Here is a 25,490-nt window from a genome sequence, read left to right as displayed (position 1 = left end):
GTAATGCTCCACTTATAAATAAAATTAAGAAGGGTCAGATTTGTTCTGCTTTGCTTCAGAGAAAAGATGGGAAAGAGAAAGTTTTAGTGAGGATGATTTCAGCTTGATCTAAGCAAAAATTTCAAACACTTGGAACTATCCAAAAGTAGAATGAATTTTTTGGAAATAGTTTCTTTTCTCACTATAGTGCTTTGGAAAGCTGGAATATTAACAGCAATGAGAGCTAAAAATAAGTGGCCTACTTCATCCAATACTTTTTAGTACTCATACTACTGGTAATACCAATTCATGCCCTATTATCCTTTGCCTTCTTTTATTTCTTACTTTTAAAATTAATCCTACTGATTCTGCCATATGATGAACAAAAACTATTAATTATAGAAAACGTTTTAAAATTCCAAGATCTTTGTCTCATTTATCAATTATTTCTTTTCCCAATTTACTTAATTATTGCACTTGATTTTAGGATCAGTTAGCCCTTTATTTCTTAAATCTTAGATAATTAATTCTGGGCAAACTGAGATATATAATAACATTTTCAAGCAATAGAGAACCAAAACTACATTAATCAGGTAAACAATTATTAGCTCCTTAAAAATTGACCATACTTTATTAAATAAGACATACTTACGAAACAAAAGGAATTTTTAGTATAGGATCTGCATTGTCAACAGGAAGGCTTCCAGTTTTAAAATGAGGATTAAACTGGGTCAAATGATTTCGAAGAATGCCAACAGCTACCTGTGCATGTGGATCCAGACTCACTCTGAAAACGTTAGTAAAGAAATGATCAAATGAAATAACATTAAAAAGCACTGACTGATAAAAAATATTTCAATCCTATGTGTATATCAGTGTACACACACACGCGCGCGATATTGTAAGGCAACAAACATACCTAAATATAATAACACTTCCTGGAGTTAAGTTCTCAAATTCTATTTCTTGAACGTATTCATTAGGACCTTTTTTGGCAACTCCAGCTTGCTTCACAATTTTACTTTCATTAAGCTTGAAAAGAAATTGTTTAAACTGTCAAATAAATCCATCCTAATGTCATTAACATGTCACATGTAATAACAGAGAAGAAAGTCATGTGTACCTGAATATGTTCTTTAAACTCTACTGTGATAGTTGGTATTCCATTGATTGAATTCTCATCTTTCCTATAAGGGTTTGTATTTCTTTCAACAGTTCTAGCTTCAAGAACTACTTCTTCAATTTTGCCTGAAAAAATAAAACATTTTCATTACTTTTCTTCTATAGCATAACCCAGAATGCCTTTTAGTTTTCAGAATTATATGCTTACAGTACTTTAGCTCCATTACAGGTTAAATGGAAACATTAATTATTTAGAGATGAAATGCAGTAAGAATCACAGAATTGTAGGAACAAAAGGACGATTAGAGGTAATTAAGTCAAATTCCTGATGCAATAAATGGATTTCCTCTACAACTTTCCTTTCAAGAGGTCATGCAGTCTTTGGCTGAATATTTCCAGCAACAGGAAGGTCACTGTTTGATAGCTCCAATTGTTATAATTTCTGAACTGTTAACTCATTGGACATAGTTCCTCTTTTAAGGGGATACAAACTAATACTTCTCCCACAGGATAGCTGCTTCAGATATCTGAAGATATATTATGTCTATCCAGAGTCTCTGGGCTAGTCATTACCAGTTCTATTAATTTTTTCTAGACACAGTTTTGAGTCTATTTATCATCTTAAAATACAACAATTCTGGGCTCACTATAGCCCTATTATCTTAAAATACTTCAAAATAGGCTTATCAGGGGCCAGTTGGGTGGCTCGGTAAATTGAGAACCAGGTCTAGGGATGGGAGATCCTGGGTTCGAATCTAGCCTGAGTCACTTCCTAGCTTTGTGACCCTGGGCAAGTCACTTAACCCCCACTTCCTAGCCCTTACTGCTCTTCTGCCTTGAAACCAATACAAAGTATTGATTCTACAATGGAAGGTAAGGGTTTAAAAAAAACCAGTCTTACCAGTACAAAGCAAAGAAGCACTATTACTTCACTTTATCTGGAAATCATGCTTTTATTAATGTCATTCAGAGTTATGGGCAGGTGGTGCAGTAGATAAAGAGTATTGCATCTGGAGTCAGGAAGGCTCAGCTTTCTGAGTTCAAATCTGGCCTCAGATACTTGCTAGCTGTGTGACACTGAGCAAGTCACAATTAACCCTGTTTGACACAGTTTCCTCATCTATAAAATGAACTGGAGAAGGAAATGGCAAACACTGTAGTATAGTGATGGCAAACCGATGGCACACAAAGCATTCTCTGTGGGTATGTGGCTGCCCTCCTCTCCACTCCCCCTCTCCCACAGAGTTCATTACTATAAAGTCTGAGGGATTTCTGCAGAGCTGCTCCCCTCCCCCTCATCACCATGCCTGATGATATTTTTTCACATCCCCAGCCCTCTGTCTAGTAACCCAATGGGAGCACACAGTGGGTAAGGTGGGTAGTGTAATGGATAAAAAGGGGGTACACCAAAGTTTGGGGTGTGATCTCCTTCCCTTGCTGAGTGAGGGAGGGGTAAAGGTGATTGAGGTAATAGGATAGGAATGGAAGGGAAGGCTAAGTCTAGGGAGGAATGGACAGGGCGGTATTTGAATGATAAGGGTACAGGTGAGGTATTCAGGAGAGGCAGCTGACACAGACTAGACTCAGGCTAGAGACAGAGGACACTGGGGGGAAATAAGCTGAACCCTTCCAGGCAGGGAAGGTACTTTTACAGAAACAAGGAATAGGGCCAGACCGAAGTGGTTTGAATCTGACTTGAGGGCTTTCTTGTCAGTTTCTCAAGTTCTCAAAGGAAGAACCACAAGGCTCCTCCCTGTCAGTGAAACTGAAGGGATTCAGGAGGAAGTGTTGGGCAACTACTTCCTCCCAAAATGGATGCCTCCAGTTTCTCTCAGGAAATAAAAGAGAATTATTCCTCTCCTTCACCTTTGCCTAGCTTCTTCAACAAAAAGATTCTCCAGAAGGTCTAATTAGGTAACCAAGGGTTTATTAATGTTTCAGGGTGGTCTGGAAGGAGAGAGGGGATTGGGGTTTCTGACAACTGCTAGGGAGAAACTCAAGATGGGGGAGGGTCTCAGGAATACAGCTCATAGGCAGCAGTGCTCTATTCACTGAGGACATTCCTCACTTCATCTACCTTCCACCCAGCAGCCCAATGGGAGTGCTTCCTCACTCCCCTGTGTGGGGCTGGGGGGAGGGGCATAGCAATTGGTCTCTGAGGGAGGAGTGGACCTGGTACTTGATCTCGGAGGTGGGGGAGGGCAGGGCCAGGTACTCCATCTCTAAAAGGTTCACCATCACTGCTCTAGTATCTCTGTCAAGGAAATCCCCAATGGGGATAACAAAGAGTCAGATACACCTAAAAATGGCTGAGCAACGATTTAGTGTTACAGTACTAGTACTAATATTAGTACTGGTACAGACAGCAAACAGGACAAAGCTGAGGGCAAATCTCAGGAGATTTATTACTAAAAACTTCCCTCCATATTGACATCATTGTGTTAACATTCTTAAACCAATAATAATGAATCTGTTCATTTATACCAGTGATTCCCAAAGTGGGTGCTACCCCCCCCATGGGTGCTGCAGTGATCCAGGGGGGCGGTGATGGCCACAGGTGTATTCATCTTTTCTATTTATTAATTGCTATTAAAATTTTTAAAAAATTTAATTTCCAGGGGGATAAGTAATATTTTTTCTGGAAAGGGGGTGGTAGGCCAAAAAAGTTTGGGAACCACTGATTTATACTATCACCCACGCCTCATTTTTCTATCTCTGTCCAAAAGGACATCACAATGGATATGACTAAATTTCTTCTTGTTATCCAGATAAACAATTTTCCTTAACTCACCAGTCTAGTAACTATAAAGCAAGGAAGATCTGACTTTAGTGAATCCAAGCTGATTTCTAGCAATTAAATTCTCTAAGCCCTCATAAACTATTTAAAAATCCATGCCAGAATTCTGCTAGAAATTGATGTTAAACTCATTAAGTTGTTGTTCCTGGAATTAATAATACAAAAAATGTACTACCACCTGGCAGCTAATTATATTTTAAAAGGACACATTTTTAGAGGCAATAAAAGTAAAAATTGCCCCACAGTATTCCTCCCCTGACAAACCCATACAATACACTTTGGAAAAAGTCACAAATTTTTAAGGAAAATATTTAAAAATCTTATGAGTATTATCAGTGGCTGTGATGTGGAAAAATACATGTATTTTTAGTTGCCAAAGTAGACTGTAACTGCTTTTTAGTTCAGATGAGGTAGAGATTATTAGCAGGATTTTAACTGGATTTATGTACGTAAATAGACAGATCAGAGATAGGGCATTCAAAGAGGAAAGATTTGAGCAAAGATAGAAAGGTATGACGTTAAAAAGGGTTTTTACTTTGATTTTTTTTCAATGAACAAAAATCTATTTTTCTCCTACCCTCCACTCCAGGCATGGCATTTTGAGGGAATATGCATACTAGTTCTGTTGAAGCAGAGACTGCATGGGGAAATAGGCTAAAAATGCATGTTGGGGCAGATAATATAGGGCTCTGAATACAAGGTTTAGGAGTTTGGAAATTTATCCTATATATAATAGGGACCAGGATAGTTTTTGATCCAAGAAATGGCATCATAAACTTGTGTAGAGGGCATTTTTATTAAAGGACAAAGGACATAGGGGTCCCCTACAATTTTTGAAGTTCTGCTATTACTGACACATTCTAGCTATGTAGCCCAGGTTAAGTCATTTAACCTCTCTTAGTTTCAGTTTCCTTATCTGCAATTTGGGGAAAAGTTTAATTGTAGTGCCTCTCTCAAAGGATTGTTTGTGAGGATAAAACATGATGCTTTGCAACCCTTAAGATACTACAGAAATGCTAGTTATTATTATTATAAAAGTCACAAATATACCATTTTATTTATTGTCTATGTTATACCTCAATGGTTTTACTTAGCCACCTTTGTTTCCCCAACTGGATTGGAAATTCCTTGAGGAAAGTACTTCTTTTCACATTAGAACACTTTTCCAGTGCCCCTAGATCTCCAAATTAGCACTATTCAGGATATGTACCAAATGTTTATTAAATATCTACTAATTTAAAAGATAGTTATAGTTTGAAAATTTGGATATTAACTTTGTAGCCTGTTATATATTTTAAAAATCACTGCCTCTCTGATTGTTTCCTTATTAGCATTTTTAAAAAAAGATGGCAGAATGACATTCTTATGAAAGAACTGAAGCTGTCACCCAAAAGAAGTAAATTTGTAAAAGTAAAGAAGTGAAATTTACCTCAAAAGCCTCACTGCTATGTGGTGAGGTGAAATTCATTACTACAGCATGATTCTGTATGGATGGGGAAAAGGCAGGTAAGGGAAGCCAACATAGCATTAAGATGGTATACTTTTGTAGGGAAATTCAGGAACCAGAGGGAGAAGAAAATCATAGGGGAGAGAATTGAGGTGAAAGTCAATGCAGTGAGGAAGAGAAATACTTTTTTTTCTTCTTTAAATCCTTACCTTCTGTCTTGGAGTCAATACTACAGAAGAGCGGTAAGGGCTAGGCAATGGGGTTTAAATGACTTGCCCAGGGTCACACAGCTAGGAAGTGTCTGAGGTCAGATTTGAGCTTAGGACCTCTCATCTCTAGGCCTGGATCTTAGTCCACTGAGCCACCCAGCTGCCCCCAGAAATGCTTTTCTAACCAAATTATAAACCTAAAGAGGAAATAGAAAGTTTCGGGAAATAGATCATTAGCATAGCATAGACACATTTTATAGTAGTAATGGGGATCTTCAATTATCCAGGTATTTGCTGGACATATTTCTACCAAAGGTAATGCAATTAACTTTTTAATTTGCTTAATGAGATTTTCCTCCTTTAAAGAACAAAGAGGGGGAAACCGATTCTGGGTCTCATTCTCAAAAATCAGGAATAATCACTTTCTAGGTGAACATGATAGAACTCTTGTGTGGAAATGACTATTCCCTAATTGCAGTTTTTGATAGAGGAGAGGAAAACCATTGAGTTTGACTTATACCCTAGACTTTGGGGAAATAGATTTTAAGAAATTCAGATGAGTAGGGAAGATCCCATAAACTAAATTTTTTAGAGGAAGCGAGTCCATAAGTGAAATTCTCAAAAATGAAATACTGTGGGGGCAGCTGGGTAGCTCAGTGGATTGAGAGCCAGGCCTAGAGACGGGAGGTCCTGGGTTCAAATTCGGCCTCAGACACTTCCCAGCTGTGACCCTGGGCAAGTCACTTGACCCCCATTGCCTACCCTTACCACTCTTCCACCTATAAGTCAATACACAGAAGTTAAGGGTTTAAAAAAAATGAAATACTGAGCACAAAAAAGGAAACAATTCTGATGAAAAGAATTATTGGAATTGTTTAAAGAGATTAATGAGCACAAAGAATGTAGCAATCAATTTAAGATTTCAAAAAATATGTATTAAAGGTAAAACAGGAAACAAATACAAAGATAATGCACAATCTGTAAGACATGTCAGTAGTGTTAAATCTCAGAATAAGCAGAAGGTGGTGAAGAAAGTTAAGGACAACAAAAAGGCCTTTTAATTTTTAAAAATATAGTAAGAGAAATAAGAAATTCAAGGAATAGACAGGATCACTGTTGGGGGTAGATAACACAAAGTTTACTGATGAGATGGTGAATTCCTATTTTGTTTTTGTTTTCTAGGCCTAAGGTTGTCAATGACATCTGAAAGATAAGAAGACCAATGTAGGAAAGAAAAAGAGAAAGGGTTGTGCTAATTTTCAAAAAAGGGAAGAGAACAGATTTTTAAAACTATGAGCCAGTGTTCTTACTTTCATGAGGAAATTCTTTAACAGATCATTTAAGAAACAGGGCACATCTAGGAAAGAAAGCAGTGATCAGAAAGAAACAGCAAGGCTTTATCAAGAATAGGCCATTTCAAATTAATCTTATTTCCTTTGTGACAGGATTACTAAAGTAGTAGATAGCACTTTACATTTAATATTCATCTGATCCTTAATCTAATCTTATGAAAGAGGTACTCCTAAGATTTCCATTTTACAAAGGAGGAAACAGAAGCTGAAAGAGATTTTTGCCCAGAGTCACCAAGCATACAGAGTATTTATCTTGTGGCAGAATCTAAACAGTCTTCCTCAATCCAAGTGCAGGGCTCCATCGGACTGTGCCATATAGTTTTATATGAGACTTTTAAAAATCAAAAGTATACAAGGGTATGATTAGAAAACTGTTGTTCTGAAAAAGATCTGAAGAGATCTTAGTTCAAACTTCAAGCTCAATGAGTTAACAAAGTGCTACCGCAGTGAAAAATTCCCAATATCTTGGGCTCAAGTAAGAGGCTCAGAGTTTCCAGGAACAAGGTTATATTTTCAAAGTCCTTCTGACCTGGTCAGATTTGATATAGAGTCCTGTGTTCAGTTGTGGGGCCACAGTTTGGAAAGATGAATGATCCAGAGTAGGGAAGATAGGATAATAAATAACTTTGAATGGATGTGGTACAAGGATTGATGAAAAGATCTAGGGAAATTTAATCTAGAGAATACAGGATTCAAGACAGAAATGATAGCTGTGTTCAAGTATCAAGAGCTGTCGTCCAGAAGAGAGATTAGACTTCTTTACGTGGCTACAAAGGACAAAACCAAAAACAACATGTGAAAGTTCTATAGAAATACTTAGGTGAATGTCAAGAAAAACTTGCTAACACTCAGAGCTGTCCCAAAATGGAATAGGCTGCCTTTGGTGTTGGGAGGAGAGGGGGTATTTCCTTAATAGATGTCTTTACAAAGTGGTTGGATGACTAGTTGCATATATTATACTGAAGATTCTTTTCCATGTATGTTTAGATGACACGGTCTGATTAAGCCCCTTTCAACTCTAAAATTCAGTGCTATATAAATCCAAATAAAAGTCTGGTGGCAAACTTGGGTTGAAGCAAAAACCTAAGGATAAAGTAATCTAATGGAAAAATTTAGTCACATGCTATAATTATTTAAATAATCTTAATTGGGTTACCTGGGATGCACATTTGAGGAACTTCTTTACTGTAAAATGATGTCTTAGGATTCCTAAATGCAGTTCGAGACACAGCTACTACAGACTGATGGATACTAGGTGAATGTCTTGTTACAGCTACTATGTCTTCATCAACTTGGTCAACATACACCTAAGGAAGGTAAATAAAAAAATAAATGTTTTTCCCAGAAGTTTAGCTTAGTGTAAATCTTATATTAAAGCAACAACTTAATTCTATACCTGAATAAAACCTTTAGCTCCAAGTTCTTGGTGTAATTTGTTTATGGCCCGTCTTGCAGCAATAATTCCACTTTGTAGGTTAACTTCACTTGCATTTGATGGAGATGCTCCAGGATTCCACCTAGTATAAAACCGTTCTTCAGACACTACAGAAATCTGCAAAAAGACAATTTATAGAGATAGATTGATAGATATGGATATGTGATTTGCATTAAGATAAATGACTCTTCAACAGTAAGAATCAAAGATATTGTATAGTAAGTTCAAAGCAAATACATAACATAAATATTAAATGGCATATCCTTAAAAATTAGAAGTAGTCTATATAGTTTTCACTGCTATAAGTAATAGATACATTTTCAACCTCATAAGGAATATAAATAACTTCAAAAGATAATTTTGATTACATAAAGCTGAAAAGCATTTGCACAAACACAATGTACCTAGGATAAGTAGAGAAGTGGTTGAATGGGAAAACATCTTTTTACCAAATTTCTCTAATAAAGGTTTGTTATTCAAAATATATAACCCATTGGGGGCAGCTGGGTAGCTCAGTGGATTGAGAGCCAGGCCTAGACATGGGAGGTCCTAGGTTCAAATCCGGCCTCAGACACTTCCCATCTGTGTGACCCTGGGCAAGTCACTTGACCCCCATTGCCCACCCTTACCACTCTTCCACCTAGGAGCCAATACATAGAAGTTAAGGGTTTAAAAACAAACAAACTCTAAAATATATAGCCCACTAATAAATATATAAAGCTAAAAATAAAAACCACTTCTCAATAGAAAAGAACATATATGAAAAAAGAATTCTCAAAGAAAGAATTGCAAACTATTAATAATATTTTGAAAATGCTCTAATCCACTAATAAGAGAAATGCAAATATTAAGGTTTTCACTTCTCATCCAGCAAATTAGTAAAGATGATTAAAGATGGAACGAGACAATGTTGGAGAGGTTATATAAAGAAATACCAATACATTAATGGTGAAGCTGTGAATCAATATGAACAAAATAGGAATTATACAAATAAAATTATTAAAATGTTCATAATTTTTAACCCAGATAGTCTACTATTAAGCATACACCTTTAAGAAGGTTACTGGTAAAAAAAAAAAAAGGCCACATATACATATAAATATTTATAGTAGCATCTTTTGTGGTAGCAAAGAATTGGAAAGAATATGAATCAATAAACAAACTATGGTCCATAAAAATAATGGGATGTTACAAAGCTATAAGAAGTAATAAATAAATAGAATGCAAATAAACATGGACTTACATGAATTAATGTAAAATGAAATAAGTAGAGGCAAGAAAAAATATACCCAATGACTATAACAATAAACAATGTAAATGAAAAGAACAAAAACCACAAAACAATTGAAAATGAATGTTGCAAAATTATGAAGAATAAGCTTGACTCTTCAATAAGAGATATAAGAACACACCTCTCCCTAATTCTTTTTAGAGGTGGAGGAGATGACAACAAACGTGGAACACTGCATATATTGTTATACTTTTTCAACACATTTATTATGTTTAATGATTTTTTTCCCCCTCTTCCTTTTCTTAAAAAAAAATCTTTGTTAAATAGGAGAGCTCTCTGGGAGGAAGAAGGGATACACAGGGAAATGTAAGGGATATAAAAACAAAAGATAACAATAAAATTTATTTTTAAAAAAGGATCCTAGAAAAAATAATGATGTCAACTTATTACACTAAAATATTTTAAAAATGGTATTTTAAAATGAAACATACAAACCTGATGAGGTACTAATTCATCATAGCCTCTAGTACTTCCACTAGCACAACAAGCCATGGAAACAACTGTGGAGCTTGGGAGAGCATCATATGCTGACCGATGCTAGGAGAAAAATAAAGGTATTTTTTCAGAGCTATATATAGGGTCATCATACAAAAAAAGATTGAACAGAAAGATAACTGCATGATGTTAAGTTTTCGCATAGATCCTTTACCAATCAATAAGCAGCATTTATTAGACAGAGCCACCACTGTGCCAATGTCACAAACCTGTAGCAATATTTTAATGATCTGATCACTTACAAATTTTAAAATCTGTAGTAATTATTCATTGGAAAATCAGTAAATTACACATGACATTTAGCAAAAATGACAAATCAAAGGACACATGACAAAACCAGTGGAAATGTGTGTCGGCCATGGGTGGGGGGAGAGCAGGGAGTGAAGGGGAAAGTAGGAGCATGAATCATGTAACCATGTTAAAAATGATTATTAATAAATGTTTAAAAAAAAATGACAAATCAGAAGGAACAGATCAGGTACTTACCACAATAGGACACTCATTATCATGTGTAATATCCATGAATAGAGCATGTGCAATAGCAGGCATTAAAGGTCTCAAACATGGTTGAACAAAGGATCCAACAGGTTCTCCTCCATATCGGTAAACTAGTCGTCCCTCTTCATGACTATTATATGCACTCATTGCCTCTGCAGTATAAAAACATACTTTGGCAACTTGTTTGAGCAAAATTCAAGAAAGTATTGATAATTCTTTAATGTTGGAATGAATACCATGCAATTTATACAAAGAGTAAAATTACTTTAAAAATATTAGGTTTAATTTTTTTAAGGAAATGAGAATATTTAATTGGTAGCAGATATAATCATATAATTTTACAGAAAATAAAAATTTCATATAAAGTGAATAATCAGCATTTGCAAAGAGTTTGGCTGCATGGTGCCTATTAAAAATCCTTAATGATATCACCAGATTTCAAGGCAGATATTTAAAAAAAAGGCTTTTTTTTTTTAAGCAACTAAAAATGGTTTGGCTCTTCTATTTTAAATCATACACATCCACAATTAATCAGTCTCACCAATTGCTCCCATCGAACTTTCAATTTAAAATGAGGCACCTTATTCAACAACAGGAATATGTTACTGATGACATTCTTACAATAAATTGCAAGTGAACTTCAATTATCCATCATTATTGTGAATGAATAACTACAAGACCTTTTTGTTTTAATTAACTGCATTACAAAATGCTAAGCAATGTGCATGACCAACAAATGCCTTTTCATCAACTAAACAAATATTATGCATGCTTTTTAGAGGAAAAAAAAAATTATACTACAGCAAGCCTACCTCTTATTAAGGAGCTAATGCCCAGTCTAGTCACAAAGATATTGTCCAGCTCCTCACTTCCTGTGAACAGCTCAGCCACTACATACAAATTGGGCTGTAATTTCCTAGCAGCATCAAGCATATACTACAAAAAGCATGACCACAAAAGCATGAGAAGCAGGAGAATAGGATAAGAAAAATAAAAAGAATACAAGACTAGGCGTGGATTAGACACGGGGAATTGCCATGCAGTAAGACAAAACAGAAGGCCAAAAATAAATTCCAAATTAATTTAAGTATATGTATGCACCAAAATGACAAAGAAACCAAACATACATACAGCCAGTATGAGAATTAATTAATATAAGAAGCCGAAAAGCAAAAAATTAGAATTTGCATGAGACATAAGGATACAAGGGGAAAAAAAAGAAAAAGAAAGAAAATGTTAGTGTCACATTAAAAATATAAATCATAACATTGCCATTTTGCATGGCTTCCCATTGATTTTTATACCTCTAATCAGACTGGTAATTCCCAGGCGATTGACAAAGACATTGTCGAGGTACTCACTGCCCGTGAAGAGTTCAGCTATCACATAAAGATTAGGTCTGACTGACCTGGCTGCAGCCAGCATCTCCTACAGATTGTAATACACTTTTAAAGTCTCTTAAAGAATATAACCTGCACTTGTGTAGAGGCACACTTGAAGCTAGTGTGAACCAGGTAGCAGTTATAAGACTTGTGCAGGAAAACATTTACCAAAATATATGTACAAAGGTTAATGAATATGAATTCTATTAACAAGTAATGAGGAGAACCCACATTCTAATTATGAATTATGGGATTAATAGTAGGTTTCTGTAACAATTTCAAGTTATAAGCAAAAAATTCAAGTTATAATTATCTGAATTGATCTATCGTATATAAGCATACATGTTTTTGTCACCATCATCAAGAGATTTCTTTACATGCTTTTCTTCTTTGAGGATATATCATAAAAATTCCTATTAAAAATTTTTTGGGGAATTAATCATGTGATTTCATTGGTATCAGAAGCTCCAAGTGAGGAATTCCCTCTTCTAATGCAGTTGACACCTTTTCTGCCAATTGCAATCTTATTTGTTGTCTGAAGGTACTGAGAGATTGTGACATACTCTGAGCCACACAGTCGAATGTGGTTAAAAAGTGGGACTTCTACCCAGGCCTTCCTGAATCCAAGGACCATTTTCTAATGATTATGCTATACTCTTTTTATTAAAGAAAAAAAGGTATTAGAAGTTAAGATTATAGACAAGCACAAACCTTTAAATAAATTAAATAATACTAAAGAAGTTAAAGTAATGGTTATTGGTGGGATGCCAAAATATGCATCAGCTTGGAGAAAAATGATAGGCTCCTAAGAATAAGTAAGTGCATATTAAATTTACAGAACTTCATTAGATAATAGTAGCGAGCATTTACATGGTGCTTTAAGATTTGTGAAGCACTTTACAAATATTATTTCAGTTTTATCCTCACAACAACCCTACAAGGGAGGGTCATATTATAATTTTTGTTTTACATGTGAGGAAACTGAGGCAGACAGGTTAAATGACTTGTTTAGGGTTGGACAATTACTGTTTGGGGGAGGATTTGAATTTAGGTCTTCTTCACTATTCTACCCACTTCATTATCCAACTGCCTTAATACTGCCAAGTATTAAGGCTGTGGCTCAAGAAGATATGTTAAAGAACTAAAGTAGAAGTCAAGATGAAAGAACTATTAATCATTAGAATTACATTTACATTTTAATAAGAAAATTAAATTATATGAAAATATAACTGGCTTCTAAATACATTGGTATTACCATTACTATTGGTCCTTCTTTATCAAATGGTCAATTACCAAGAGATAGATCCATGACAGTTTCATTTTAAATAGGTCCTACATTAAAATTCAAATAGGATTTAGTATCTTAGGCATTTCATCTTATAGTAATGTAGACATATACGAAAAATGTAATTGTGGCTAGATATGTATATGATATTAGGAAATTAATGGTGTAAAGATCAATGGCCTTCATACTTTTTGTTGTGGTTATACTGACAAAAAAGGACTATCCATTCTATTTAAGTTTTTTACTGGTTGTTTGCATATGTGTGTGTAAATACATGCATACATAAAATTATACTTCTTTGTCTATATACGTATTATACATTATATAATATGCATATATGTTAGTATGGATACTCCTAGCAATATAGATTGTGACCTACTCACATTTTTTCAATCACTATATAAAGAACAAAATAATTTTTAAGAATATTAAATCAGAAATTTCTACTTGGGAAAATCAGGTGGGGAAAGAGGGAAAGACTAATGTACCAAAATAAATATTGCAATATAGAATATGTTATACAGCTTCATAGCATTAACAAAAAAAGCTCCCTAGAAATAACCAAAGATCAAGCACAAATTGCTAGTATTTCACAAATTATCAACAAACTACATTGCTTAAGGATGATTTCCCCACTATTTAAAATTTAAATTGGAAATACTAGTTTACTAATATTTCATAAAGTAACAAAACTATCACAAAATCAATTAATAGATCAATGTAGACAAATTATCCAACCACTAAAAGTTACACATAATTAAGTTTTTGCTTTAAGTATTTTCCCCTGGCTTTTCTAAATTTATTTTTATAATGGGTATGTTTTAGTTTCCTGTACCTCAGCTACATGAAGAGGTGTTGAGTGGCAGTTATCAAGGCGTACACCCTGAAAATAAGTGGCAGTTATTTCAGTATATTTTTTCATGTGAGCCCAAAGGTATGGACAGTCTTCTGGTTTATTTCCATAGCGTAACTTAACGCTGTCACCCCAGCAAACGAGCTCTCTCCTCAGATAAACTTCTGAACCTGTAAAGAAGATAATTTTTTCCAATAGTTCAAAAAGATGAATCAATTAACAATAATTTACATGGCATTTACAATGTGCTGGACACTATGTTAAATGTTGGTGATACAAAAAAAAAAAAAAAAAAAAAAGCAAAGCAGGTTCTTATCCTGAAGGACTTTATATTCTAATAAGGGAGATAATGTGAACTTAAAAGGTATAAATAAGAAACATACAGGGGTCAGATGGGTGGCTCAGTGGATTGAGAACCAGGCCTAGAGATGGGAGGCCCTAGGTTCAAATCTGGCCTCAAACACTTCCCAGCTGTGTGACCCTGGGCAAGTCACTTGACCCCCATTGCCTACCCTTACCACTCTTCTAACTAGGAGCCAATACACAGAAGTTAAGGTTTAAAAAAAAAAAAAAAGACTAAATAGGAGACTATTACAATAGTATACGTAAGAGGTGATAGGGCAGAATTTGGGTGGTGGCTATCCAGATGGTGAAGAAGCTAATAGGAAAGATACTGAAATGACAGAAATCATAAGGTCTAATAACAAATTGGATATGTTAGGTGAATGAGGTTAAGGATGACACCAAATTTGAGAACGTGAGTGACTGAATGGATGGTGTTGTCCTTGACAGTAATGAAAAAAAATTTAGAAGACAGGAAGATTTGGAAAGAGAGGGGAGGGAAAAGAAATAATAATAATAATGATAAGTAATGAAATAATAATACCCATGTATCAGGCTCTATGCTAAGTACTTTACAAATATTATCTTATTTGTTCCTCAAAACAACTCTGGGAGGGAAATATTATTATTCCCATTTTACAGATGGAAAAATCAAGGTAGTTATAAATTTAATGGTCACCCAGCTGATAAGTGTCTGATGCTAGATTTGAACTCAGATCTTTCTGACTCTAAGTCCAGCACTCTCTCCAGTAAACTACTAACCTGCCTCTAAGAAAGAAAATATAAGGCCTCAATTTAATTCTTATGCATGTTATGTTACTCCTTAATTTAAAAATCTTCAGGGGGTTCTTATTGTCTACTGAGCAAGTTAAACTTCATTTCCCTGTCATTCAAGGTCACCTAGGTACCTCTCTAGTTCCATCTCAACTCATATTGCTTTACTTTTCACAGTCTATACTCCAACCACCCTGACCTAGTTCCTTCTTGCCTGCTAAATTCCACTCAATCCTTTAACACCCAAATCAAAGGCTTCCCCCTCCATGAAACTTCTCAGACCTCCTTCTATAAGTGGTAATTTTTCCTCACTGACTGTATGTAACACAAAACATTTTGTTTTGCCATTCTTTAATGTGTTTAACAAATAATACTGTGTATTTTGTCTTATTCCCCACTTAAATGTAACCTCTATGAAGGTAGAGATTATTTCTTATCTGAAATTATCTTTCTAAGCACTTAATACAGTCTTGTACATTCTGAATCAATCAATAAACATTAAATGCCCACTGTGTTCCAGGCACCATGCTAAGGATAAAAGTACGAAGGATGAAACCATTTTACTCACAAGTAACTCACATTATAATGAGAGACAATGAATAATACATGTATGAATACATGCATAAAGAGTAGTTAAATAAAAGTCTCTTAGGAAGAATTATATAAGTTTGGGGTAGGAGGATCTCAAACAGAAAGGTTTCATATAGAAAATGGTGCTTAAGCTGCATCTTAAAGGAAGAGAGGGATCCTATGAGACGAAGATAAGGGAAATATGAGAAAATTAGAGAAGGTCAGTTTGGCTGAATCACAGTGTATAGAAAGAGGAGGAATGTCCAATGAGGCTGAAAGATAAGCTGGCGTCACAGTGAGTTTTGAATATATTATTATGCTACATGAGTATCCTTTGGGAGAAAAAAGGTCAGAGAATGAAATGATGAAAAATACATCTGAATGTGTGTAGCACTTTTTCTTTGAAAGATAAGAACATCTAATTGTTTAATAATTGCATATTAGTGGAGAATCAGAATCCCAACTAATAAGAGACAGAAAAAGAACAAAAAAGATACAGTTAAGGAAAAGGCACTAATTCAAACTGGAGATAATTGAATATGCAAGAGCATGGTATTGAGAATATCCAAATTGAGTGTACCAAGGACAAATTCTATTTCAAAATTTTGTTTAGGGCCCATTATGTATCAACTACTAGCGGAAATTTGGCATATCTAGCTTAAGTAATTTGGTGGTGAAACAGACACAGTGTCGGACTTTAGTCAGAAAGATTTTTGTTTCAATCTTTACTCAGATAGAAAATTTGTGGGTCTAGTCACTTCTATCAAATTCAGTTTCCTTATATCTATAAAATGGGAATAACAATAATACCTACCTCACATAGTTGTTGTGAGATAACATATAAAGTGCTTTGCAAATTTTAAAGCTGATGTAAATGCTAGCAATTAGTATGTGCTAGAGACTTTCAATGTCCAACATATCACATAAATGTAAAGGAAAATACTGTCTCAGCTGAAACTAGTTAAATTGGATGTAAAATCAACTTATTAGAGAAAAATTATATTCACATATATATGGTGTTTTTGTCAAAGAGTAAAAATATTAATGCTAACCACCCTTGCAACAGTACTATAATCCAAAGAAAAATAAATGAAACATATCATTGGCCTGAAATAAACTGTTTTGGGTTCCAACCATGCATTTATAACAAATATGTACCTGGTTCAGCAAAATTTCGAAGAGGATCATCACCCATTACCCAGCCATTATGTGCCATGAAGAAACAACTTTTATCTGGACGATTAATCAATGTTTCTTCTTCTGCAAGCGTCATTTCTCCAAATGGGAAAGTAAAATATCTGTGAACATATAATTCAATATTCAGGCAATGTGAAAAAGAACATAGGATAGAATTTTAAGTGATCATTGTGAAAATTAAACTTTTCGGCCCGCAGAAAGAATAAAATTAGCTTTTATATTATTTACAGGAAATAAATTTCAATATAAACTGTTCAGTAACTGATGTGACTTTTAGCATTTTGTATTGTAATTCAGAATAAAAAAGACCAGGAAAAACTTTTCTTTTTTTGATTTGTACTTTCATCAGCATAAGGAATTCTTAGGCTGTGGATGACATGAAGATGGTAAACCTGGGGCAGCTGGGTAGCTCAGTGGAGTGAGAGTCAGGCCTAGAGACAGGAGGTCCTAGGTTCAAACCTGGCCTCAGCCACTTCCCAGCTGTGTGACCCTGGGCAAGTCACTTGACCCCCATTGCCCACCCTTACCACTCTTCCACCTATGAGACAATACACCGAAGTACAAGGGTTTAAAAAAAAAAAAAAAAAAAAGATGGTAAACCTGAAACTTTACAGTCTTGGAGAAGTTTGGAGCACAAAGAAGTGACATGATTCACCCATGGTCACAAGTTATTTCTGAGGCAAAAACTTCCTCACTGTAAGGCTGGATCTCTTTTTAACAGAAGCTGACTTTTCTAGAACATCCTGTGGCTAACAAAACACGTTAGTAATTACCTCACTGTGAGATAATTCTGTGAAGGTAGCAAGAGTATTGTCATCATTTTGCAGATGAGAACATGAATTCAAGTTCAGAGTTCAATGGCTTTCCCAGGCTCCTATACTTATTAAGGGTCACAACTGTTGTTTGAACTCTAAACTCTGACTCTAAATTCAATGCTTTCACTATTTTTCTCCATAATACTTTTAGTTAATGATCATGTAACTACTGAAAAATTATGCAGAGAAAGTTTTAAGTAGCTCAAAAAGTAGCCATCTAATTACAGATGAGTAATGAAATAAGTTTTTTTCACTAAATATTTCTTCAGATTACTTTTGTCACCTAGCATCTTCATTTTTGCTTCTATTTTACTAAATGCCACTAGAATAAGTCATAACACCATGCTTACTCGGTCCACTACAAATTTATGCTCTCCAGTCTTATTTAGGTCCTCATTAGACCTTTTCTTTTTACTCTTATATGATTGATTCTATCACCTCCCCATAGTGTCAACTGTCAAATGAGATAATATTTAGAAAGTGCTTATATAGTGCCTGGTACCTTTTATTTTTTTTATTATTCCTGTTGACTCCTTTAGGAGCATAGGGCCGCAACCATCTCACGCCAGCAGACTCTGTTCTAGGCAACTTCCCCCAGCTGGGCCCATGTCATTCCGACTGTTTTTGTTTCATTTTTGGCAGATCTTCGCCAGGTCTGTTTTGGTCTTCCGACTTTCCTCCTCCCTGAAGGGTTCCAGCTCAATGCTTGTCTGGCTACGTTGTCTTCTGGTTTTCGTGGCGTATGTCCTATCCATCTCCACTTACGTTTCTTTATGTCCTGACTAATGGGATACCGGATTGTTCTTTCCCAGAGACTAGCATTGGAGATCTTTTCAGGCCATCTGATGTTCAAGATGTAGCGTAGGCATCTGTTAACAAAGACTTGGAGTTTGTTGGTGTTGACTTTCGTCACTCTCCAGCTTTCTGATCCATATAGGAGGACGGCCTTTACGTTGGTATTGAAGATTCAGAGCTTAGTGACAAGGGACAGTGCTTTGGAGGTCCAGACAGACCGCAGGGTGTTAAATGCCTGTCTGGCTTTGTTGATTTGGTTTCTGATGTCCTCATCTGCTCCACAGTCCTTACTGACTATGCTACCCAAATAGGTGAAGTGGTCCGTCTCCTTGATGTTTCCTCCCTGTAGTTGGATTGGCAGGTCCTGTCTGCTGTTGACTGGGATCACCTGGTCTTCTTCTTGTTGATCTTCAGACCTGTCTTCTCCGCCTCTTCAGAGAGACATGCAAGTTTGGCTTGCGCATCCTGCTGCTTGTAAGAAAGGAGACAGATGTCATCCACGAAGTCAAGGTCCTCAAGCTGCTTGGTATGAGTCCATTGAATGCCCACATTGTTGTCCTTGGTAATTCTCCTCATGATCCAATCTATGACCATCAAGCACTCAAGGCAGACCCAGAAATGTCAGCGGAGATGCTACAGCCCCTCCTACAGAAGATCTGGGAACAGAAACAAGTCCCGACAGACTGGAAACTAGGCTACCTGGTGAAGCTACCCAAGAAAGGTGACCTATCCCAAAGCAGCAACTGGCGAGGAATCATGCTTTTATCCGCTCCCAGCAAAATCCTGACCAGAGTAATCTTAGAAAGACTGAAGGAGGCCTTGGACAAGAAACTGAGAATAGAACAAGCAGGGTTTCGTCAGCACAGATCGTGCACCGACCACATCGTCACCCTAAGAATCACCATTGAACAGTCCATCGAGTGGCAGTCTCCCCTCTATATGACTTTCGTGGATTTCGAGAAGGCATTTGACAGCGTGGACAGGAACATCATCTGGAGATTGATGCAGCATTACGGGATTCCCCTGAAACTCATCAACATCATCCAGCGGTTATACGAAGACTTTACCTGCCAGGTCATCCATAATGGGAAACAGACGGCTCCCTTCACAGTGAAGACCGGAGTGAAACAAGGTTGCATGCTTTCGCCCCCCTTATCGTGCCTGGTACCTAGTAGGTGTTTAATAATAAATATATTTTTCCTATATCCCAAACCACTCACTTTCTAATTACATAACCTGTAACACCACCTCTTCCTATTCTCTCAAAGGATGTCCTCAACTCATACTTCACTGAAAAAAATTGAGGCCAGCACTAACTTACTTTCTTGTTCAGTCACATCTTCTCAGTTTCCACATTACCCTCTCTTTTTCCTCCAGTTTCAGAGTATTAATAAAGCAGGTATTTCCCCCTACCAATTCCAAATCCTCTACTTGCACCATTTAATATCCTTCTGTCACCTCTATGAGCTTGCTCCTTTGACAATCTCCTCTTTTCCTAATTATGAATTTCTCCTTACCTACCAACTCTTTTTCTGATGAAAAACATGTCTTATTCTTAGAAACTTTCATTTGACCCTACCACCTCCTCAAGTTGTCTTATTCTCCTTTCCTGGCCAAAAATTTCCCCAAAATCTATCCACTAACTGCTTACCAAATTATCACTTTCCATTCATTTCTTGACCCTTTGAAATATCATCCAGCTCAAAGTACTCTCTCCAATATCACTAATGATATCTTCATTGCTAAATTCAATGGACTTTTCCAAATATTTATGAAGCAAACTAATAAACACTTATGAAGCATCTGCCATGCACCAGGCATGGGATAGGCACTGAAGATTCCAAGGCAAAAAAGTGAAAGCCTCTACACTCAAGGGGCTTTCATTATTTCATGGTTAGGAGGGAAAGGGGGGGGGGGGGTGTGTGTGTGCCAGATAACATCCACATAAATAAGCATATACAAAATAAATATAAGACAATTTTGTGCAGAGGCTCTAGTGGCTGAAGGGGAATCAGGAAAGAACATATGGAGAAGGTGGCTCTTTAAAATGAGCTTTGAAGATAACTAGGGATTCTATGGCAGCTAGGTGGCCTGGTAGAGTGCCAGGCATGGAATGAGAAAGATTCATTTTCATGAATTAAAATCTGGCTTCAAACACTTACTAGCTACGTGACCCCAAGCAAGTCACTTAACCCTGTTTGCCTCAGTTTCCTCATCTGTAAAATGAGCTGGAGAAGAAAATGGCAGATCACTCCTATATCTTTGCCAAGAAAATCCTAACAGGGTTAACAACAACAACAACAACAACAACAACAACAACAGCAACAACAACAACAACAACAACAACAAAGGTATTCTAAGGGACAGTGATGAGGAGAGAATGCATTACAGGCATGAATCTGGATAAGGACACAAGAAGGTGATTGATGTTACATATGAGGAACAATAAGATGACTCATAGAGCTGGACTGTAAGGTATAACAAAGAGAATTAATGTATGCGGATGAAAGATATATTAGAACTAATTTGTGAAGGACTGGTTTTAAAAGCCCAAAAAGAGTTTACATTTCCTCTTATCGAGATAACAGAGCACCGTTGGAGTTTATTATGGATATAAGTGACATGGTTAGAATTATGCTTTAGGAATATGACTGACAATTATATGGAGGCTATACTAGAGTGAGGACAGAGACCTGAGACAGGGAAATCATTTAGGAGACTATTTCAAAAGGTCACTTGATGGCAGCAGTACAAACAGACTTGAGAAGCTGTGGAAGTAGAACTGTCAAGAATTGGCAAATAACTGAATATGTGGAATGAGAAAGGTCAAGAGTTGAAGGAAGGTTCTCCACAAATAAAGGTGACTGGAAGCATACAGTAGCTTTTTAATCAATGCTTACTAGACTGATTAGGAAACAAAAAGAAATATGTATTGATCTCAAAGAACCATGAGACTTCCCTTAACACTGACATTTGTATTTGGGTAACCAGGAAGCTATGTTAATGATCTGAACCTCAGTCTCTTGCACCAATTATTTTGGGGATAGTTTCATTACCTTTTAAGGAAAAAACTGGTCCAGCATGTGTGGGATATATGTTGCTTTTATGACACGAGCATATTGGACCAGTAGATCAGGGTAATGATAATGGACATGATATATTTGTATTTCAGTAAGACATTTGACAAAATCTCCTGTGATATTCATATGAACAAGATAGAGTCCTAGATTACATGCTTGGACAGCACACTGATAGATCAATTACTTGGAGGCGACTGTAGTTAATTTGTTTCTACAGCCATTTTAGTATTATTTTGCTCAATATTTTTAATCTATAACTTAGATGAAGGTATTGATAGCATGATTGTTAAATTTGTCAATGGAAAAAAAGGAGGAATAATTAATGTAATAATGGAATTGAGATCCAAAAAAATTAGCTAGTACAATTGGCTGAAGCCAACAAATCCTTTCCTAAGTAATTTATCTTCTGAGTAATTTGAGTTCTATCATTTCTGTCTCCCTTGTATAATTTGTTCCAATAATCTACTTCTCTATTTTTCAACAACTAATCCCAAATGGCTTTGATGACTGCTTCTTTATAATTTAGTTTGAAATCTGGAATTGCTCTTCTCCCTCTGTTCCCAACTTTCTTCATTCTTTCTTTTGATGTCTTAGATCTTTTATTTCTCCAGATGATTATCATCATTTTATTGAGTTCTATAAAATAGCATCCTTTTGATAGTTTGACTGGCACAGGATTAAACTGTAGGTTAACTGATAGAATTGTCATTTTTTGTTATGTCCCACTCTAACTATGGGCACTGAATATCCTCCAGCTATTTAAGTTGTCCTTTATTTCTTAAACTTGTAACTATATCTATACAAGTGTCTTTTGTGTACTTTGGTAGATCGATCTCCAATATTTTATGTATTTTGTAATTATGTAGAAGATTTTATAGAATTATAGCAATGTGGTAAAGAAAAACAATTGTGAAAGACTTTTTAAGAATCCTGAGCAATTCGACTATGACCAACCAAATCCCCAGACAGCTTTTGACAGAGATTTGACTGTATGGATTCACTTAGCTTAACTATGCTCAGTTTAGAATGAAGAAAAAAGAAAGATTGTTAACCAACTTCTACAAACTCAGCTCAGATTTCTAATATTTTGTACCACTTTTACCATCACATTAACTGTTAAAGAGTCTAGTAGAAGTTCCATGTGCATGCACACACATACAAATCCATAAAAACACACAAAACCACAAAGTAATAAAACCCAGAAAACAGGAAAATGTCATTTTTTAGCACTAGCAACAAGTTTTGGAACTATCCGTGTATTACCCACCACTGGTGAGTAGGTAAGTACTAATAATATACATCTGTGCTAAATACTGCTATTTATTAAAAATTATTTAGTAGTTTTATAGTTTTTGGATACTACGATTTATTTATTTATTTATTTATTTTTTAGGCCTTAACTTCTGTGTTGGCTTCTAGGTGGAAGAGTGGTAAGGGTGGGCAATGGGGGTCAAGTGACTTGCCCAAGGTCACACAGCTGGGAAGTGTCTGAGGCTGGATTTGAACCTAGAACCTCCTGTCTCTAGGCCTCTCAATCCATTGAGTTACTCAGCTGCCCCCTGGATACTACAATATAAATAGTATTCATGATCTAGTTTCAATTAAGGAATTATATAATGTAAGTTACCAAACTTAACACACAGAAGCCAGTATTAAATGTTTTCTTAACTATTTTCAGTTCAATTACTAAAATTTATATTTCAAATATTTTAAGTACATTTGAAAAATAAATAAGACCATAAATTTCTTAAGTATAATTCAAAGAAGACAAAAAAAAAAAAAAAACAATGAATACCTGGTAACTAAAGGATGTTTTCTAGTAATAGGACCTAGTTTAGGACCATGGCCAGCCAGTCGTTCATAAAACACATTTCCCAAAATACAATTGACAGCCTGAAAGTCATTAAATTGTATGTTACTTCAGCAAAGAAAAGAAACAATAATAAAATTCAAAGAAAGACACAAAACCACAGTAAGATGAATAAAACCTGCTCTTGATGATAGTTCATTTGACGAAGCTTCTCTGCATTTAATTCCTCAATTCTCTTACGGAACCAGTTGCAGCACTCATCAATTGCAGCTGGTCCACTGCTAAATGAGATGAAACAATAAAATAATGAACAATTATTAGGTTATGAGATAACTATATATTTCTGAAATAAACACATGATCAAACTATTTCTGACATTAATAATACATAAGTATAACCTGTGATCCCTTTGGATTTGTATAACAGATCCTTGATGATTCACACATAGATGAGGTGGCTTCCCTGAGAAGAGGGATGGGGTCAAGGATTCTAAGGCAGAATTTATATAGCCTGAGAAAGTGATAAACTGGCAACATGTTTATGAGGGGAACACATATATGACAAACTTGTCCTGGCCAAAATGATGGCTTATCTAAATGAATAGGGATTATTTAATTAAGATTTTTTTAGATATTAATTTATTAATTAATTTAGTTAAAATTGACTTTATTGGTGAATTAACTTTTAGAATACTTTGAATTCTTGTACATGTTTTAAACTTATTTCCCTTGTAATCATCAAATTCTTACTAAAGAGTTTAACTAAATCCTTGACTATAAATTTTAAGTCTAAAAGGAAAAGTGCAATGAGATGCCCAGAGTTACAAGGAATTCAAGGTAGAAGCAAGAACTTATAGGTAAAATGAGGATGTGTAAAACAACCATGGTAGGGTGTTCAGATGAGCATAGCTCTATGAGTCCAAGATGAGTCTAACTAGGACTCAAGTCCCCTGGGAGGTATGAAATCAATGAAGTCCCATTAATTTTATTACTCAACAATAATTTGATGGTTTCTGAAAATTCAAAAATATAGACTAAAATAGTTATTTCACAGGAAAAATAGAGCTACATACTTATGTGGTATGAAAGTAGCTAAAGCAATGTTCATATCTACAGTACAACCAAGTCGTTTGTATTCAGGGTCCTGAATAATCTTAAGAAGCTGCTTTGGATCAGATTTTGTTATCGTTTTCCTGTTTTCTGAAAGAACAAGAAAATAACATATGTAAAAGGTAAAAATCCATAACTATACAAATAAGTCATGAATTATTTCTTTCTCATTTCACAATTCTTAGTTACAAAAACACATATCCAGGGTTTCAAATCTCCTTGAAATAATATTGATTGATAATCTTATAGAGGTTTATTTGTGCAATTTCTTTAAGTTTGTGACTGGAGAATAGTTTACCTTGTGTAAGAAGGGCTCTGAATTGTTGCACTGATTTGTTAACATCCACTTGAAAAAATTCCCAGAGCTGAATCTTTGGATATATATCCTCCCAAACTATTTTTCGAATGCACTAAAAAAGCACAAAGAAAAAGATTTTAGAAATATTTTCAAGGGGCATTAAAAAAAAAGAAAGCAAATATATTTTTGTAGTATGGATTCTTAAACTACATTAAAACAGATAATTTGCTTTATTCTATTATAAATTGTGTCACTGTTTTCAGTTAGGTTTGTCATCAGATATACTAACATTCATTTGCTGGTCATTTTCAATCAAAGCAGGTAGTCCTTTTTCTTTGTATATTCCTTCTGAAACATCACATGTTAAATGCCAAAGTGCCCTGTCCAGGACCCAAGCTGGTTTCAGATGTGGAGAATTCACTAGATTGTATGCACATTCTGGATGCTCCTGGATCCATTTACTATTAGTAGCTTATAGAAAACGAAAACAAAAAAGGGAAAGCTTATAACAAAATTAGCTTTTTCTGTTGTTCCTCCATTAACTTTAGAGTTAGA

General features: G+C 35.4%; 1 protein-coding gene across 1 annotated transcript in view; it reads right to left on the bottom strand.

The window, feature by feature from the left end:
• Positions 1-25,490, bottom strand: part of AGL (amylo-alpha-1, 6-glucosidase, 4-alpha-glucanotransferase) — a 74,681-nt gene that overhangs the window by 31,304 nt on the left and 17,887 nt on the right. Inside the window, exons 5-19 of the mRNA XM_044672128.1 lie at positions 25,225-25,406; positions 24,936-25,047; positions 24,601-24,727; positions 23,707-23,809; positions 23,514-23,611; positions 16,990-17,129; positions 14,128-14,315; positions 11,438-11,561; positions 10,614-10,777; positions 10,068-10,169; positions 8,303-8,458; positions 8,063-8,213; positions 1,103-1,227; positions 899-1,011; positions 632-766 (exon numbers count right to left, since the gene is read on the bottom strand). Coding sequence (XP_044528063.1) covers positions 632-766; positions 899-1,011; positions 1,103-1,227; positions 8,063-8,213; positions 8,303-8,458; positions 10,068-10,169; positions 10,614-10,777; positions 11,438-11,561; positions 14,128-14,315; positions 16,990-17,129; positions 23,514-23,611; positions 23,707-23,809; positions 24,601-24,727; positions 24,936-25,047; positions 25,225-25,406 — 2,020 coding nt within the window. The remainder of the gene's footprint in view (positions 1-631; positions 767-898; positions 1,012-1,102; positions 1,228-8,062; positions 8,214-8,302; positions 8,459-10,067; positions 10,170-10,613; positions 10,778-11,437; positions 11,562-14,127; positions 14,316-16,989; positions 17,130-23,513; positions 23,612-23,706; positions 23,810-24,600; positions 24,728-24,935; positions 25,048-25,224; positions 25,407-25,490) is intronic.

The sequence above is a fragment of the Gracilinanus agilis genome, chromosome 4, assembly GCF_016433145.1.
Source record: "Gracilinanus agilis isolate LMUSP501 chromosome 4, AgileGrace, whole genome shotgun sequence".
Taxonomy (NCBI): Eukaryota; Metazoa; Chordata; class Mammalia; order Didelphimorphia; family Didelphidae; genus Gracilinanus; species Gracilinanus agilis.
The sequence above is the reverse complement of the archived record's forward strand: the minus strand, read 5'-3'. Positions and strand labels throughout refer to the sequence as shown.